The 18,495-nt window shown below is 41.0% G+C and overlaps 1 protein-coding gene across 1 annotated transcript; it reads right to left on the bottom strand.

The window, feature by feature from the left end:
- Positions 1-52: 52 nt before the first annotated feature.
- cttnbp2nlb (CTTNBP2 N-terminal like b) lies at positions 53-14,799 on the bottom strand. The gene is made up of 5 exons (XM_080899863.1): positions 14,643-14,799; positions 11,207-11,314; positions 3,766-4,017; positions 3,391-3,498; positions 53-2,432 (listed from the first exon to the last, which is right to left on the bottom strand). Exons 1-5 carry the CDS (start codon positions 14,646-14,648, stop codon positions 1,146-1,148), a joined length of 1,761 nt encoding a protein of 586 aa, XP_080755989.1. The 5' UTR covers positions 14,649-14,799; the 3' UTR covers positions 53-1,145.
- Between the last annotated feature and the right edge of the window lie 3,696 nt (positions 14,800-18,495).

The raw sequence follows: 18,495 nt of genomic DNA, 5'->3' as shown, positions 1-18,495 counted from the left end.
ACTCCAATCAAGATTTAAACAACGGACATTGTTTTAAAAGACACTCTAGGCGTTCAAGACATGGACAGTTTATTGGAAAAGCACAAAATGTTGCAGGGTTTCATGTCATCCTTTACACAGGTGAGGGTCACTGACAGCAGTGTATGCCTACAGATTCAAATAGAATGGCTAAAATATTTGCTTGGAAGGAATCAATGGTTTTAAAGCCAAGGATCATACAGTAAGTCACAGGAAATAATACAATAGAAAGATTACAGTGGCATGATTGGAAGCTTTAGTGTCCACGCTTACTGACAGTATAACTACAATTTATCACATAATGACACAGTCCTCCCTGTGAAGCAGATGTCACTAAAAATCATAGACATACAGTAAAGTAGTGCAAAGTGCGGTCTCCCTTTTCATAATACTCAAGTGTTTTCATGGTTAAGTGTAGCATAAAAACAGTACATGCAGGTGATGTTTGTTCATACAGAACTTTTTCTTTTACAGAGTTAAATAAAGTTTTTAACTGAGAATCTCTAGAATCTGCATAAGAAGTCATCAGGAAAACATTTCAAAAACACAGTGAAAGCTACACGTTTGCTTACATTTACACATTTGAGCCCTACACAGTCTATTTTTTTAACATTGTGTGACTGGTGTTTTTTTAATTGTAAAACAATGAGCAGCTTCTGCTCATGACGAAAGAAAAGGTTTGTTAAACAATGACAAAAACTATAATAATTTCTTTAAAAAAAATCAACAGGTGCTTTCTTTAAATTGTAAATTGTTTTTGAATACTTTTAATATAGTGTCTAAAATAGCACATTTTCAATTATTACACAAACTCACAATAGTTCTACGTGAAGAAAGAAAGAAAGAAAGAAAGAAAGAAAGAAAGAAAGACAGCCAAGTGACAAAAAACAAGTGCATCTAAAATAATCCATGTACTGTAGTTCATTTCAAATAGTTCTACTTTCCAACTGTTTCATGGAGGTAGGGGTGCAGCAAAATCTGGATCTGACTGAACCAGCACAGCTTCAGTTGTCTAGACTTCTGATTTGGAGTGCTATTAAGTAGTTTTGCTACTTAAGATGGATACTACAAAACCGCCGACATATCCCTGAATTGTTTAGCAGTTGTTGGTTAGTGTGATCTTTCTATTAACCACTTGAAGATAAAACCAGGTCAGACTCCTTAGCCCCCTCCTGGCCACTGCTACTGTGCCCACAGTTCCCCGTCAGCTCTGGAAAGAGGCTGGTTCGAGCAGAGTGACTGGGAGAGCCTGGAGTTGGACTCATGCCCGGCTTCTTGGGAGGAGTTGGGGGAGGGTATGCCCTCTCTGAACGTGGAATGATGGGGGAGCGGATGCCTGGAGATAGAGGCCCTGAAGGCGACCTTCCTCCCGGGGGAGATGCTGCTAGATTGCGGTAGTCTGTACCAAATGGAGAGCTGCTGATTGGAGCCAGCTTGACTCCAGCCTGCTGATTGGTAAAGCGGGACAGCACCTGAGTGACAGTGTTGCGGGCCAGCTGCTTAGCTGTGGTGTGCTCTGGTGGGGGAGGAATGGAGGAGGTGGTGGGGGAGAGGTCCCTCGGGGAAAGTGGGCCGCCATGCTGCTGCTGATCCAGCTCCGCCTGACTCTGGAACTTGTGCCTGGCAGCCTGGAACCGCTGATTGACTCCAGCCTGGTAGGAGGACTGATGGAAACCAGGACTGCCCAAACGCTTTGCCAGAACAGGAGAGGAAATGGGGGAAGAGGAGAGGGAAGAGGAGGCTGTGCTTGAGGGAGAGGCAGGATGAGGGTGAGGGGAATGCAAAAGTGATCCTCCCCCATTTTCTACTACCCCACCATTATCTGCCCCTCTCCCCTCCTGTGTCAGTTCTGTCTCTTTTTGACCATGATGGCCGTTGACTTTTGACAGTGAGGTGGATTTAGGCGTGACGGTTATCTTTCCATCCAGCTCAGTCTGAACAGAAGTGGAATCTGCCATCTTTTTGGGTATTGACTCTTTCTCCTCCACCACAGCTGCCTTTGCCTCTTCTTTAGATCCTTCAAGTTCAGCCAACCTCCTTTTCAGGTCCTCCACCTGTCTCTCAAGCTCCTTACTCCGTTCCTCCTCTTTACCCAGTCTGACTTTCAAGTGCTCACGTTCTCTGTCAAACTCAGCCATCTGTTTCTCAGATTTGGCCTGAAGCTTGGCTGCCTTGCTCTTCTCATTTTCAAGAACAGCCCGGAGCTTCTCCAGGGCACTGGTCTCCTCTTGCAGCAATACTTGAAGTTGTGAGACTTTCTGGGCTTCCTCCTGAGCCTGGCTGCTGGCTTTCTGGAGCTCCAGAGTCAGAGTTGAGGAGAGCTGCTGCTGCTGGCACAGAGACTCCTCCACCTTGCTCACTACTTGGGCTTTGTCCTTCTCTAATCTCTGCACCGTTGCATGCTCCACTTCCAGCTAGAAAGGGAATGAGAGAGACACAAATAAAGTCATAGTTGCTCTGCCACATGTGGCCACAAGGAGGCACAAGAGCACTGCTGTGTCACAGTAGATCCAACAGTGGAGCAGATACTGTTTTCTTTAAAAATACACATTTTCTGAAAAGTCTATTCACTATAACCAAGCTGGCAGCAATCGTGTTTTTCTGTTTCAAACACTGCTGTCTATTTTAGAGCTGTTTTATATGTCAATGACTTTTATGACATTAACTCAAGTGACACTGAGATAATAATGATATTGTCTCATTTAAAAAGCTATGTTCTTTGGAAATGAGCATTTACTGTGAAATCTTTTGAAGATTTCTGGGCTTCTAAAGAGCTTTGATGAGTATTAGAAGGAAGTGAGAGGTGAGAAAATATAATGGTGTGTGTATTTGGTATGAGGCAGGAAGGCCTAAGGAAGACTGAGAGACGCTCAGGAAGCCTTTCTTACATAAGGTCCTCGTGTGAAGTCTATGTAGTAGCCGATTGTGTGCTCTCAGTGTGCGTGCTCGCCGGCTGACCTTGCATTAGACGTGAACATCCATTATCTCAGGCTTCCTGAGACCATAAAGCCCCATGGCAACTAGTCAGCTAAACAATAGTCTCTTCCTCATCTGTTTCCCATGGAACATTTCTGTGCCTGTGTGTGTGTCTATACTTTTAACCGGACAAGCCCTCTCCACCCTACTGAGTTACACAGTGGAGTTTCACTGATGCTTCCCTGCTGCTGGGTTTTAAATCACCACCACAAGAGCGAAAAAGGACACTGTGCAGACAGGGAGAGGTGAGGGAAAGGGAAGCAGGTTGACCAGATGTGCTCATCTGTCAGCAAGAGAGGAACAATTTCTATAAGACGTTAACATTTTATCTCACAAAGACAAACATACATATAGACACACTTATTGTTTCGCCTATCCTTTACATTCCAGTCTCACCTGATGCAGTAGTTTATCTCTTTCTGTCTGCAGCATGAAGGTGAAATCAGCATGGAGTGCAGATTCCTGGACGTGTCGTCGTTTCTCCTCCTCCAAGTCTGCTATCATCTATCAAACATACAGCCAAAGGGAAAAACACTAAAGTTGTGAGTCTCCCACACATATCCTCACAGACCAGAGCTTTGGGGTGGAGAAGCTCCACATCCCCTCTCGGTCTGCCTCACTACTATAAGCCAAATCAGTAGCTGAAACAAATACACATGCATGTCCACACACAAAGCAAACTTGCACTTGTGTTAGCCCATGTGTGATAATGGCTGTGTAGAAAAGCTGATCTGAAGACTGGTGACTATCTGAATGTGCATTGCCCCTTACCCTTCTGTGTCTGTTTTCAGCAGCAGCTAACTGTCCCATCATCCTCTCCTGCATCCTCTTGCAGTGAGCCATGACCAGTTTAAGCACAGCCAGAGGATTTGGCCCCACTGCCCTTCCCTGCAGATGCGTGTGAGGTTCGGCGGCTGTGTTATGGCACTCCATGGCTTCGTTGTCCCGCTGCAGGGCCAGGAATGGATCGCTGAGGTCATACTGTCCGTAGCGCTCTTGGACAAAAGCATCTCTGTGCTGAGCCTATCAGATATACACAAACATTAACCTGTTATTTTGTTGCATATACAATGACAAGAAATCCATTCTGTTCTATTCACACATATGAATACGGTTGTGCTTTCCAAGAGATGCTGAAAATCAGCTTGAACAAATATCAAATATTGAAGCGCATGGTAACACACATTTTTGTGTAGCACAGCAGGCAACAAGAGAGAGAAAAAATCTACTACAGTCTACAGTCATGTGAAAAAGGAAGTTTTCACAGGACTCTATGTAGTCCTCTGAAAAACTAAGTACACAACACAAAGTGTAGAAACACCTTTATCAAAATACCTTGAAGTTTGTTTTCTGTGTGACTAAATCAGTCTCTCTTTGGTTCTCTTTTCTTTAAAATTTGGCATTAGTTTATGGACGCCTGTCTTAAAGTCCTGCAACAGCATTTTAACCAGGCTGGACTTTGACTGGGCCACTGGAGCACCTGGATTATTTTCTTTTTTAGACATTCTGTTGAAGATTTTCTACTGTCATTATGATTATGGTCCTACTGCATGACCCAGTTTCAGCTAAGCTTCAGCAGTCGGACAGACGGCCTCACAAGTGACTCTAGAATACTAAGTTCATAATCAAAGACTGTAAGGTGTTCAGGTCTCATGGCTGCAAAACAAGCACTAATTATTATCTCTATATCTCTGTGACTGACATTTGGTAGGAGGCGTTTGCCCTGATATGCCGTGTTTTGTCTTATCCAAAATGTGGTGCTTTACATTATAGCCAAACATCTCCACTTTGGTCTGTACAAAGGACACTGTTCCAGGAGTCTAGTTTGTTTAGACACAACTTTGCAAACCCAAGCCATGTAGCCACGTTCTTTATAGAGAAAACAGGCTTTTGGCAACCCTTCCAGAAAGTCACACTAGTCCAATCTTTTTCTAATTGTACTATCATTAACTCTAACAGTTAGCAGTATAAGATCTGTGTCTCTTTTACATTTCTCTGAGCGTTCCACAGCCTGACTTTGGGGTGATTTCCCCCCTAGATTGACAGGCAGCAGCACGAAGTCTTTCCTCCTTGGAACTGTGTTCAAACACAAGTGAATACCAGCAAACTGCCCCAACCCTCTCCTTTAACAGAGGTGTGCACGCTTGCTGGAGATCATTTAATTAAGTTGATTTAATTAACAGGACCTGACTGCAATTTGTTCTCTTAACTTCTATGGAAACATTGAAGATGTATTTTGTTTTTTCCGGGACTGTTATGTCCCGAACATGCATGCACATTAATATGTGAGTACAAGTTCAGACTTGACTCAGCAGAAACCAGTGTTTCTTATGTATGACAGTATATGGGTTTGATAGGATGAAGCCTCTTTTCCACACTGTGGCACCGAACCAAAAAAGGATATCATTATGACTGGACATAGATCCGGAAGCGTGTGTTTGTGTGATTGCAGGAAATCTGCGCTGAGTGATGTTATCGTCAGCGTGAGACCAAGCAGATGGTCATCCCCCTCAAACCAAACACAAAGAGGTGAGGAACGGCTATCCAGTCCCCCCACCAGGGGCAGATGTTAACGCCTCCCCAGGGATGCAGCGGTGAATGTTTGTACCATAAACTCAGACACACACACACACACACACACACACACACACACACACACACACACACACACACACACAAACCCGACGCTATTAAAGTGGTTCAATTATATGTAAACTAAAAACAAGTGAATAAAAAGTGACAGCACACCTGTTCAGGGGAAAAAATTAGGAGGTCTCATTGACTACATAGCAGATAGTATGTTTAGTATGTTTAGTATGTTTGAGTTCTGGAGGCACTCAGGGTCCGCAGGCAGTCCTAATGATGTGAGCACATGCTTCAGAGTTTACTCCACGGGTCTTGGGGACACAAGTCTCCATCTCCCCCTACTATTCTCATCAGACACCCCAGCTGAGTGCCTTCTCCTCGTTCCCATGCCCAAACATGCATGCCACTGCATTCCTCTGTAAGTTCATCATCACTTGTTAGAAAATGCATCTCTTTACTTCCTCCTCTCTGTCAGGCTCTTTTTCTCACATGCTCTCACAAAACAAAAAATACCATTACAACACACACACACCCTCAGGGCTTCAGTAGGAAGGCTGTATTTGAGGCTTTCTCTCTGGCTATACAAAGAATGTGACCCTCAGTGAAGAGATTACAGAACTTGCACAAAGACACTGTCTCAGTGCTTTCAGTCCCATGCATTGTTCCCAAGTCTGACCCTGCAGCCTTCAGTGTCTGAGAACCAATACGACTGTATATCCGTATCTCAGTTTCCCTTTTTCTATGACTATAAAGTTTTGTGTTAGCCATTATGTATATCCTGAACTGTGGTTGTGAACTTTTGTTATTTTTCTGTTGGTCATTAGAGTAAAACTGGAGAGAAAACTGCAGCTTCCTGAGTTAAATAGCTGTTTAAACAGACCATTAAGGGCTGGGCTCAGTGTGTGTTTGTAGCAGAGCTGGCCTAAGGTCTGGCCTCTCGTGTTTTTTTGCCGGGACAGTTCTGATCGTAATGACAGACTGCACTTTCCTTTATGACAGGGCACAACAAGCAAAGCCTCTCTGCTACATAGCTCTACACAACTACAGACAACAAATGTCTTTATAGGAAGTCATGGGAAAAAATATGCAGGATACTTTTCAATTTGAATTTGGTACTCAATTAGCTCAGCAAGTAGCACAGACAAAGTCAAAATGTGCACTGATTATCTGATTTAACTGACACTTTGTATACAAGTTAAATGGAATCAAGTGGTTGTTTTTTCTTTTCTTCAAGCAGCAGTTATGAGAGTGAAAACTTCCATTAAAATGGTTATACATAACATATCTGCTCAATAGTGTGCATCTTCAGTGAGTTTGGTATGACAGCCGGGAGCTAACTACTAGCTAGCTAACCACTAATGACACCATAAAAAACCACAGCTTAACAGAAGCAAGAGTATGGAGTAATTTCTTAGGAGAGCCCGTACACATCCTACTCAAAGTAGGTTGCAGAAAAATACAGCAAGCTCACATACAAACACATGATGTATGAACATATATAACACATATATTTTTTATAGCTAACACATACACAACTAATAGCCACACATTAACTTGAGCCAGCAGTGTCATTAGTATTCTTACAAGTAAAAAGCTAATTAGCTAATGTTGCTAAGCAGTTAGCTTACAGAGGTTTTAGCAGAAATGTGAGAAACAGCCAAACTGAAGCAGAGATTTGCTAAGGTATTATTTTAACTGGGAGACTAAATAGTAGCCATAATAGGAGCAGGCGAACTCTCTACATACTATGAAAAGGTGCTTCAATGCTTCTTTTATTACTTCTGTTGCTTTAGTTTCTTATAAATTCTCCTTTACACCTTTCCATCACTCCAAACTGACTGAAATTGTAGACCTACATGGCAACAGAAAAAAATAGAGGCAATTTAAAAATGTCTCAGCCTAAATGGGTTATTATTTATTGCCATTATGTGCAAAGCCAGCAATAAGAATATAAACAAAATTTGGTTGCACACACAGCTAAAACAGACAACCAGCAAATAAGAAAGATTTAATAATTAAAAATCAGAGTTAAAAACAGTGTATTAGGTTTACGCTGATTAGCTTTTCCAGATGATGCAGATAAATAATGCCCTGCAGCACAGCGGCCCCCTCAAACGGTGTCTCGACAATGTAGGCATGTGGTGAGACATCATGTCTCTTTAAGTTTATAACAGTTATTAAAACTACAAATTGACTTGTAAGTCAAGTGTAATTCAATGATAGTACTCACTTTTTTATTCATTACTTTTATTTCTTCTTCTACTCGAGAGAGAGAGAGACAGACAGAGGGAGCGAGAGAAAGAAAAATGGGATTATGAGATTTTAGGTGTTTGCTTTATGAAATGTAAGCTAAGGTGTGCTCGAGACACCTCCCAGGTACATATTAATCACAGGTGGTGCTAAGATAAGTGGGACGACACCAAATGAAACTTTCTAAGTAATGTTTAACTGCAGCAAATGTTATCATCAGCAGTTACTGATGCAACATGGAAGTGGGTGTTCTCACCCTTTGGTCAGGCATTGCTTTCAAAAAGGCATTTCATTAGTGGAACAAGGAAACTCTGTGCCAGATCTCCTATGTGGCTTTTTAAAAAAGTTGTATTATTATTACTAGTGCCAGGCTGTGTGGTAAATCTAAATAAAATGAAGGGTGTTGTTAGATATAAACCTTTATTTTGAAATCTAGTTAAGGTGTAACAGAAGCAGCCATAAAAAGGCATCCTTAGGAAAACATTGCCTCATATTCAACTACTTGTTTCTATCAATTCTGTGTGTGACATGGTTTGTGTTTCCAGATGCTGTTTAAATGATATTTAAGTGGACCCACCTTCTCTTTTACACACTTTAAGTCAATGAGCTGTCCTCTTACAATCTCCCAGCTGTTGGTTACTGACCGAGTGTACACTACAATACTCTATTAGGCTTCCTTTTAAGGGAAACTTCTGTGTGGTTAGTGGCCCTTTTTTATAATGTTTACCCTGCCAATCTTAAGAACTTGTCCAAATCGGGCAGTACACACTCTTATCTGAACAATAAAGTCTTGCCCACCCTTATTGTTTATGGAGTCGGGAAATCACATCAGCCTATAAAAATAGACAAAGCATTTTAGGATTACAGGACATGACATCATATGAAAAACATTACCACACAAACTCTGTTGCCTGGACAAACAAAAACAGTTCCATTATCAGATAATCCAGCGTCACAGACTTTGTTACAGTGTCTGTTTCGTACATTTGCTCCCCACTTTGTCTCAACAGAAATGCACCAGTCTACAAGGACCAACCTTATACTTCCTCACTGCCAATTTAAGGAGCAGGTGTAGAGCTTCTTCTCTAAAGTACATGTTTTCAACACACTAACTTTAAGTTGCTCAGCGCTTAACAGGGAGAAGATAATAATAGCATTAGTTCCCTTTAGTTGCAGACAATTGTTAACTCAAAACATACGCCACACCTCTTGGAATGCAAGACCTGTTTCTGGTGTCATGTTCTGAGGAATGTTCCCTCTAGTAAAACTGCTCATCTGTGTCCTCGCTGATGAGAACTGGAAACATTAAAACCCAGAATCTGTAGAGACAAGTCCCACAGTTGACACCATCTCATTGTGTGATTAAGTAAGCAAACAACTGTTGCAGCTCCAGGTTTGCAGGGGTTTCAGGTGAAGGAGGGGTTACAAAGATGCAGGTTTGTTTTGCAGTCCCAGGTACTTGCTGCTGGGAGGAGAGAGTGTTTGAGGTAGGAAAATACTGGAAAATATGGTAGAGCAATCTGCCCCACATGCAAGTAAGCATTGACTTCTTTGGTAAGTGCAGTGTGCTAGTAAACAAACTGAAAAGAGAGCTCTAATTGAGGAAAAGCATTGTTATAGCAACTGCTTGAGATATGTTAACCAGAGTGGGAAGGTACAAAAGACCCAAGATAGTGAAACACAAATTGTATAAATAGACTTCCTGGGTGTCAAACTGATACACAGAGACAGACTAAATTGAAGCCTGCTATCAAGTCCTGACACTCCCTTCAACACACAGTCTGCCCTTACATTGACCTGTCAGCAATCTACTGTACCGGCCCCCAGCTGGAACAAAGGAAGTCAGTGATCTAAGCCTATAACTCTGTACATCCTCTGCACAGTAAACACTGCAGCCTCTGACAGGCCCCATGGAGACCACCAAACCTGTGTGTGTGTGTGTGTGTGTGTGTGTGTGTGTGTGTGTGTGTGTGTGTGTGTGTGTGTGTGTGTGTGTGTGTGTGTGTGTGTGTGTGTCAGTTGTGCAGATGGGACATGGGTCACAGTTAAACATCAAAGTCCCCCCGTAATGTGGTTGTGTTGTGAGGAAAAGAGATAGAAGAAAAAACAGAGTAATAAAGATTTGGAAAAAGGAATAAGTCGACTATGCATTTGTCCTGAGGGGATGGTTGAACATGTGCACTGAGTTTCAGGTCAAACACTGTATGCTTCAGCTCTACATAGCAGCCCTTTGACTTGCATATGAGCTGGTGTGGTTAGAATGGCTTTCCTTCAGGTCCCGGCACTGAAATTCTGCCTTCTCATTTGCTTTTTAGATAAATGTCAATATCAAAGCCTATATATCACATCACTGCTACTTGTTCTCATTGTAGGCCTAATTGTTATTTCAGACAATGAGGCAAACATTCACGGTCTAAGCATAGAACAGCTGCTGTGGCAGGAGTATAAAAAGCGGCACAAAGAGAACTAATCAGACCAGGCCCAGACACTAAACACTGTTGTTGGAAAAGAAAGCTATTCTCTCAGCTTGAGTGAATTAGCTGCACAAAACTCAACATCCAAAAGAAAACCAAGCCTAAACGGTTCTCTAAAATCAGACGTGTGATGAAACATGGCTGTTGTGGAGTTTTGTCTGGAATGACGTTTATAATCTTTTCTAATGTGGACTCTTGTGATTCAGGTTGCCCAAGTTGAAAGATGTTTGGGTGTTGACTGGCACAACTTTGCCTAAATGCTATGTAGAGTATGCAATCTAAAAATGCAATCTGCAGTCATCTTCATAGTCTGTGTTTAGTGTTCCAAACACAGTTATGTACAACTAATTAGCCCAAGCTAAACAGCTCTTGCAAGGCTTTGAAATATTTACCTGAGGCAACATACCACACCAGAGTAATCCGCTTCTGTTTTCATTTTGCAACAATGGGAATCCCCAGATTTAAACTAATGTGGTCACAAAAGACACCAGTATAAACTGCAGTCTGTCTGAACTCAATCGAGACACAATAGTCAAAACTGAAAAGTGACTTGAGTTTAAAAAGAAAATTTGGTCAAAGGCCAGACTGACCAGCAATAATACTGGTGCTCTGATGAACCCAGAACGGCTGCTGTGCCATCGTCTTCACTAGCTCTTTTTCCTCAGCTTCCTGTTTACATATCCCCTCCCAGTTCACTCACATTCTTATTGGGAGCGTGATGCTGAAACAGGTTAATTTTAGTGTCAAATGGTGTATGGACTAAAGATAGTCTCACATTTTGTTTTATTCATTGGGATACTGGGATGGAAATGATACGGTTAATTATGCTCCGTCATGTAACTCCTTCGGTAAGCACGAGTCCACGGGGGGATCTGTTGTATCAGATGTAGCTGCCAACTTACCCTGAGGGCGTGTATGACTACATCCTGGGCCTCTAGCTCCCCCTCCAAGATACTGAGGAGAGTCAGCAGCTCCGCTCTGCTTAGAGCCTCCACGTTCATCTTCTCCTCCTAAAGACAGAAAGAGTGAGTGAGTGAAAGCAAGATTTCTCATTGTTCCTAAAAACTGTTTTATTTCATTAAAGGAGCAGATGAAAAAAAGAATGAAATCAAATTAGGAAACAAGATTGCTTCTGGGTATTACAAATTGATTTATATGTAAATCAGCCCCCAGTAGTAGCTACTCATTCTCATTTTTCAGGGAGCGACACAGAACTGATATACAAAGGGACTCGGGTCCCATCTGTGGACTTGCTGAGTTGTGCTCCGGGTTATAAACAGGAAGTCATTAGCATATCTGCACATTAAGTCCAAATCCCAAGACTGTTAGGCAAATGTGATAGTCTGAAACATCTTTTTTTAAGCTTGTAAGACCTTAGCCATGCTACACCTACACTACTGCATCCTGTGATTCACAGCAGGGCCCTGTTTAGTCACAGGGGCCAGACATAACACACCTCACACAGCTGACATCATTCTTAAAACTGAGACAGACCTTTCTGAAAGTTGACTTCATCTTTTGAATTGCAGATGAAGTCATTTTCAAATCAGCTCCTTTAAATCACATCGAAACTGCTCAGTGTGACAAGAGTTTGATGAGGTATGTGTGAAGAAGGAGATTATGATCATGGTCTTCCTCATGGGGCCCATATGTAAAGGCAGACTTTAACATTCATGGGTCACATCTGGCCATTTGGTTGTCCCTGATCGACCTGACATGAGGTCAATGGGAAATTAAAATTCCAACATAAATAAGTATAAATCATGAGGTTTGCCCCATTTCAGCTGTTTGGTGAAACACAATGCAAGAGCCGGTTGCTGCATTTCAGGATCACAGTTTGAGTCACCATTATGAGACTAAATAGGCAAATAAATGCAACTTGACTAAAGCAGAGGGGGAACACACATCTAAACCTGCAAAGCTGCAAAAACAACCAAGGACTTTTTTTTGTTTTTACCAGGATGGAGCGATCAAGACCAGCTCCACGATTTCCCATACAACTGCAAAAACAATAAGTAATTCTCTGGTGGTTTATCAAAGAGTGTTTCATGGACTCTGCATTTGACAGGAACAAGCTGGATCAAGGACATTGCAGGAAATCTGGAGCTTCAGTTGAAGCTCGGGGCAAGAGCTGTGATGTCTGAGACACGTGTGAATGCTTTGATTGGCTGGGACTCAAATGGGACAAACTGGCAGGTGTTTCAACTGGTTGTTGTCCAAATCTGCCAGAGAAAAATGTCACCTTTGAAGCAGATATAAGAAAAACTGACTGAAATGAAGACAGAACTGAATTCTTTGCATTTTATATTACACCCGCAGATGCTGCATGTCAGTACTAAAAAATTATTTTATTTTATTAATGCTAAAACTTAAATAGTTAATTTAATCAGAGAAAGAGCACTGATTGAGTGTGTTGCACTTTCGATTCATTCGAGCACTTTAAGTCAGTGTCACTGCTGGATTTTTATTCTTCTTTCAAAAAATACTTTCTACACATAAGGAGAGATCTCATTAGATGTTGTTTCACTTTGGATCTACCTCATACATGAACAAATATTCTCATTCATTAAGGTTAACAAATGCATATACAGCTGTCCTTCGTGTTTTCTGCACAGCCACTGAGCCTGACTTCTGTGCACTTGTTCAAGCCCAAAGCAGACTAGATTTTTAGATCTAAAGAAACCTACAAAACAGAACTGAAAAACTACAGATGAAGTAATTAAACTAAAAGCAAAAGAACAACAACACTTTGTATGAGTCAAAAATCTCTGAAATCTTTCCAAAAAACACACTTGTTTTTGAAATATTGTTGATTAAAAAATGATAAAATGCTGCCATTTCCACTATGTCTACTAAGTGTATCGTCTAATCTTACGAGTAGCAGAACTGAGTTCAGCTTATTGTCGTGGCCCTCCACAACAGTCCCCGTTTCTCATGTGACCCGTTGGGAACATTAATTGCCCAGCTCTGTCTTTAGGTGTTCAACTGAGTCAAGATCTGCTGTCTGCAAATGGCACATCGTGTGATGAGTTTTATTTTCATACTTACTAAACCATTTGGTGTTTTGATATTTCCTTTAATTTGTCAAAGCAACTTTTCTCATCTCCTCTTTTTTAAAGAAACCCACCCTCTTCTCCTCGCTGCCACGAAGTTTCAAAGCTTTTGCTTTCTTCAAGCAGCGATCCCACAACACTCTCTGTCCCTCCAGAATTCCAGAGTGCATTCTGTGGCTCACCGACATTCACAGCAAAGCAGCAGAGTGTGAATCAGCAGTTATTTACTGGCTACTTACTTGTCATAATGTGAAAGTGGTTTCACTCTTTCTCAACCACACACGTACTTTAGTTTTGTGTCAGTACTGCTGTATGTTTGACCTGTTTCCAGTCAGTGTAATGCCAAAACTGGGTATTTGTCATTCGATCAGCTTCCATGGAAAATCGTTGCCACATTCCAGGGATACCCAAACCATGGGAATCGTCACTCAAGAGTAAATTACTGAAACCCACTCTGTAGCTGACATGGTTTTAACTGTTGCAGGTTGGCTGTGTGAGTAGCAAAGCTTGATCCGGTAATAAGCCAAAGCAAATACATTCATGGTGTTAAAATTAGAGGTTATGCTCATCCATATCAAGCCAGACATTCAATATAGAAGCAGAGCATCTAATGTGGTCTGTGGTAAGTGCCAAAGGGAGAGTACACACCTCAGTTACTGTGGTCATCTTGAGTGAATTCACACATAGCCCAGCGTTTATGCTCTCTCTTTAATCTCTCTACTGTGGTTTCTCTCAGGTTAAAAATTAGCTAAGAAAACGGGAAGGGTCCTCCCTGCTTTGCTCACTGTGTGGGAAAGAGTGCTCAGTCTGCTCCATGCATTTCTAAATGATCGCTGGGGTTGCTCAGGAGCAGCAGAGGATCCACCTGCCGTCCCGGGCCTTTGTGTAACACAAGGGGATGTCATTATTTTCTGGATTGGTAACATTCAGTTCAATATCCAAGTGCCATAAACCTCATAACAACATCAAATTACCTTTTATTAATAGCTATAGCTGGGATTTAGGGTACAATCAATACTACTGAAGCACTCACACCCTACAGCCTGAAAATGAACGATTATTCAGATTCCTCTTATTTTGGCTACTATATTTATGTGGAAATGTTTTTCCCCGTAATGACTTAGCACAAGGTCCCAAGTTAACCCCTGTAAAAATCAGAAATACCAAAATCCTTTATCGTACAAGCAAATCTCAGACTGTGTCAGAGATTCACCTGTGGACTTTTGCAGTTTAGTTTTTACTTTAACAACCCGCCAAAGCAAAGTGGTAAAAACCTCTTCCATACCTTCATGCGCTCTTTTCTGGCCGCATTAACTGTTCTTTGAATCCAAAAACGGGGGACTCCACAACAGCATGAATCAAAGCACTCCACTGTCACTGGAGCTGCTGCTCTGGTGCGAGCGTGAACAACAGACCTTCAGTGACGAGACAGTCAGCCAATCACAAAGGCGTAGTGCAACAGCTCAACCAATGGTTGGTGGGTTGATCGGTGGAGGGCGGGGATATATGCGGTCATGGGTGTCCGGGATAAACCTCTTTGTTTCGGACGTCCAACGTTAGATTTATGGCAAGTCCGTGTCTGTGCGTTAAATTCTGAAAGATTTGGTCTAATCGCAAAATAAATCTGTATATTTACCAGTTCCGATGGATGGTGTGAATGCTTGAAGCGTACACACGGAGTGAAAATAAGATTTGTTTTGCCATAGAAGTCACAATAAATGATTTCAATATGATTAAAAGGCTTCGGCTGTTTGCTTTAGAAATAGTCTCCCTTTAAAAGCAAACTTTGAGCGAATTATTCCACTAAGTACTCTCAGCACCGTAAGCCTCGTGGTGAATACAGCGTGCTGCCTCTTGCTTTGTTCCAGCCCCTCCTGATGGCCGCATGGCAACATCGCACCTCATCTTTCCTACTTGATCAGTGCACCCGATCTGTAAGACGTCTTAGACTTGATCTCAAGTTCACAGTTTAGTCCTGCACGTCACGTGTGGTTTTGCAAGGACCATTATATGACGACGCATTATATAAATTATAGCCTGATTTAGAGGGGTTGTGGTTAACCAACCTGTCCTAAGTACTGGAGATCGTCTTTCAAGCAGTGAACAGTGGACTGGTTTAGTCACATTAGCAAAGAGAGGTCACGGCATTGAACACTCTAACCTTTGTTCCAACATGTCCTTGTTTTGTTCCTGTGCTGGCTTTGTGAACCTACTCTTTTTAAAAAAGTAAGAGCCAAAACCGGTTGGTTATGTTACAGGATTGAGACCAACCACAATTTATTGTAGTATTTATTGACTTCAAGCTTGTCTGTCTGGTGGCTTAGAAGGCCAGACTGGCTGTTATTTTAGATTGTGCGCTTTCTTAGATTGTAATGAGCAATCTTCAAACACACACACACACACACACACACACACACACACACACACACACACACACACACACACACACACACACACACACACACACAAATAAACTATCCTTTAATTCCTCTTTTACAGTGAAAGAGCAGTTAAAAGACAGTTTATTTTCACTGACCATTTACTAAAAATTGCTTACTTCCACTAAGCGTGGCACTAACAACATTTGCACAATTTCAATATTTCAAGTCCATTAGACATGAGATGGTCGCCGTTTTCTAGATGGATACTGACAAATGTAAGAATAAGTATTCTTCCAGATATGGTAAAAAAAAGATATGGATAAATATGGACTTGGGACACATTTATAAAGTTGTGTTTATACTGTATTTTTTAATACACATAATTGTAACACTGCAATAATAAAGTAACTAAGAGGGTGCAGTTAAAAATTGCACAGTGGAAAATGCTTCAGTCTATAAAAACAGCAGGCTTTAATCCTCCTACGCCAGTTCCACTTTCGTTGTCATCCTGCAGGTGGCAATATAGTGCCATTTGGTTGCAAACAATTTTGTCCATATGGTACATATTCCAGCTTTTGTTTGCTGAATACATGATGTGATACCTGGGACTGAACGCATGAACACCATCAGTAAAATCAATAGATTAAGTTTCACAACTATTTTACTATCTGGCACAGGACTGTGTTGGATCAAAAATTGATTATTTTTTTTATTTTACATCAGGTCTAGGTCTCAAAACGTCTTCAAGTTTTAAAATTTGTGATCAAATCTAACATTAAGGCATGGCCACTGAAATCAGTGTAATAACAGCCAAGAGCACCAAGGTCATTAGCAACAACAACAACATTTTCCCTGTCTTGGGCTTTTTCCATGTAGATATCTTTCTGCCCACTAAAACTTTGCACCACTGAAATTAGGCCTGAAAATATCACGTAGTACCTCTCAGCCAACAAAGCTATCAAAACTCGATGCACTTCTCACACTTACTCTGAGATTTAAGATATGTAGCTATACTGACAACTATTTTTCTGCTAATAAGTTTATCAAGTAGGTGTTATTTAAGTTTATATAAGACATCCAAACGCAAGTTGTATTTGGGTGGATCTAGTCACACATGTCCGTGCCACATTTATTTATTTTCATTGGCCACATTTTGCCTAATTTAATCTTAAGTTAAATTAAGATTAAACAAATTTCCCACGTGTGGGACTAATAAAGGTTATCTTATCTTATCTTATCTTAAGTTGGCTACTCGACTAAAACTATTGGCTCATAACCTACAAAAACACCTCCAAATTGTTTTCTTTGCCCTTAATACCTAATTTTATCATGATAAAAACAAAATAATTGTGACGTGAAGGGGAATAAAATCTATTAGCATATTATTGTGAACTTTGAAACAGAGCAGCTAAAAAGCTCTTTGAGTCAATTTATGCTAATGATTCAAATTAAAAGGAGCCTACTTTGATAATAAATAAAATATCTGGTCTGGTTACTTAACCCCCTCCCCACCAAAAAAAGAAAATAAATACAAGAAAAGCAAAAAGGTTTGAATCAGAGTTCAGCTTCAGTTCAAACCAAAAACCTGTTGAATTAATGGTGAAAGAAACCGCCATGGTCTATTTTTTCTATTTATGTTTTTTCCTTTTTCAATCCACAGCTGTTTCAACACTGGGCATTTATCGTGTAACATTAAACATCTGCTATATTTTTAAGCAGCTGTGTTACATGAAACATTCAGCTATGAATCCTAAAAAAAACCACATTTCTGTGACAGAAACAGAACTGTGTTGAGCTGAACTAGATGCATTTGTCACAGGTGCACATGCATTCTACTTTGAGGTGAACTATTTCCAGTTCCAGTTCCAGGTTGGGATTGTATTTATCTATATATTCTGGATAAGTAAACAGAAACAGAGAAAGAAACACACTTCAAGAGCCCACTTAAAAATGTAATTAATGATCTCTTCTTGCATGTTTCAAAACTATTTTTGATGTATTGTTTTAAATGAAAAGCAGTGTTGTCTCACTGTCACAGCCTTTATGTGTCTGTTTCTCAGCTTTACAAGTGGGCGTTAGGCAATGCTTCATCTTCCTGTGCTCGTAGAAAGAGGTAATGGAAATTACCTTCTGCAATCAGCTTTTATTAAAGCTGAGCAACAGGTTTAGAAAAAAGCAGAGTGCCTGCTCTTCTTGTCTTTTCCTTTGCCGTTGCATTGGCATCTAATGGCAAACTCTTTCAGGTTCTGACAGCTTCTCAGTGTGGCATCCTTTCATCATCATCTGAACATGTTTTCTGTATTACAGTAATAGAAAAAAAGAAGGTAAACCCTCTTTCAGTTCTAAAGTTATTCACAGTGGAAAACATTCAAGATAGTTGCCAATCTTCCCAGGAGTTGAAATCCAAATAAATTCACCCTGAGGTTAGACCATGCAATGGTCAGGGAAATTGCAAAAAACCAAGAGCTACATCTCAGACTCTACATGCTTCATTTAGCGTGCCAAATGTCAAAGCTCATGGCAGTACAATAAGAAAAAGATTGAACAAGTTGTGCTTGGTGTGAATGGTTTCCAGGAGAAAGTCTCTGCTCTTTAAAAAAGAACATGGCAGCACACGTTAGGTTGGCAAAAATTATTCAGAATACTCCTCATATTAACTGTGAAGCTTGACGGTGGCGAGGTGGGCTTGTTTGACAGCCACAGTACTTTGGCACCTTGTGGTCACTGAGAAAACTCCTCTGTGTACCAAAGTATTCT

This window comes from Rhamphochromis sp. 'chilingali' (genome assembly GCF_963969265.1).
Source record: "Rhamphochromis sp. 'chilingali' genome assembly, chromosome: 12".
Classification (NCBI taxonomy): domain Eukaryota; kingdom Metazoa; phylum Chordata; class Actinopteri; order Cichliformes; family Cichlidae; genus Rhamphochromis; species Rhamphochromis sp. 'chilingali'.
This window is presented reverse-complemented; position numbering and strand designations above follow the sequence as displayed.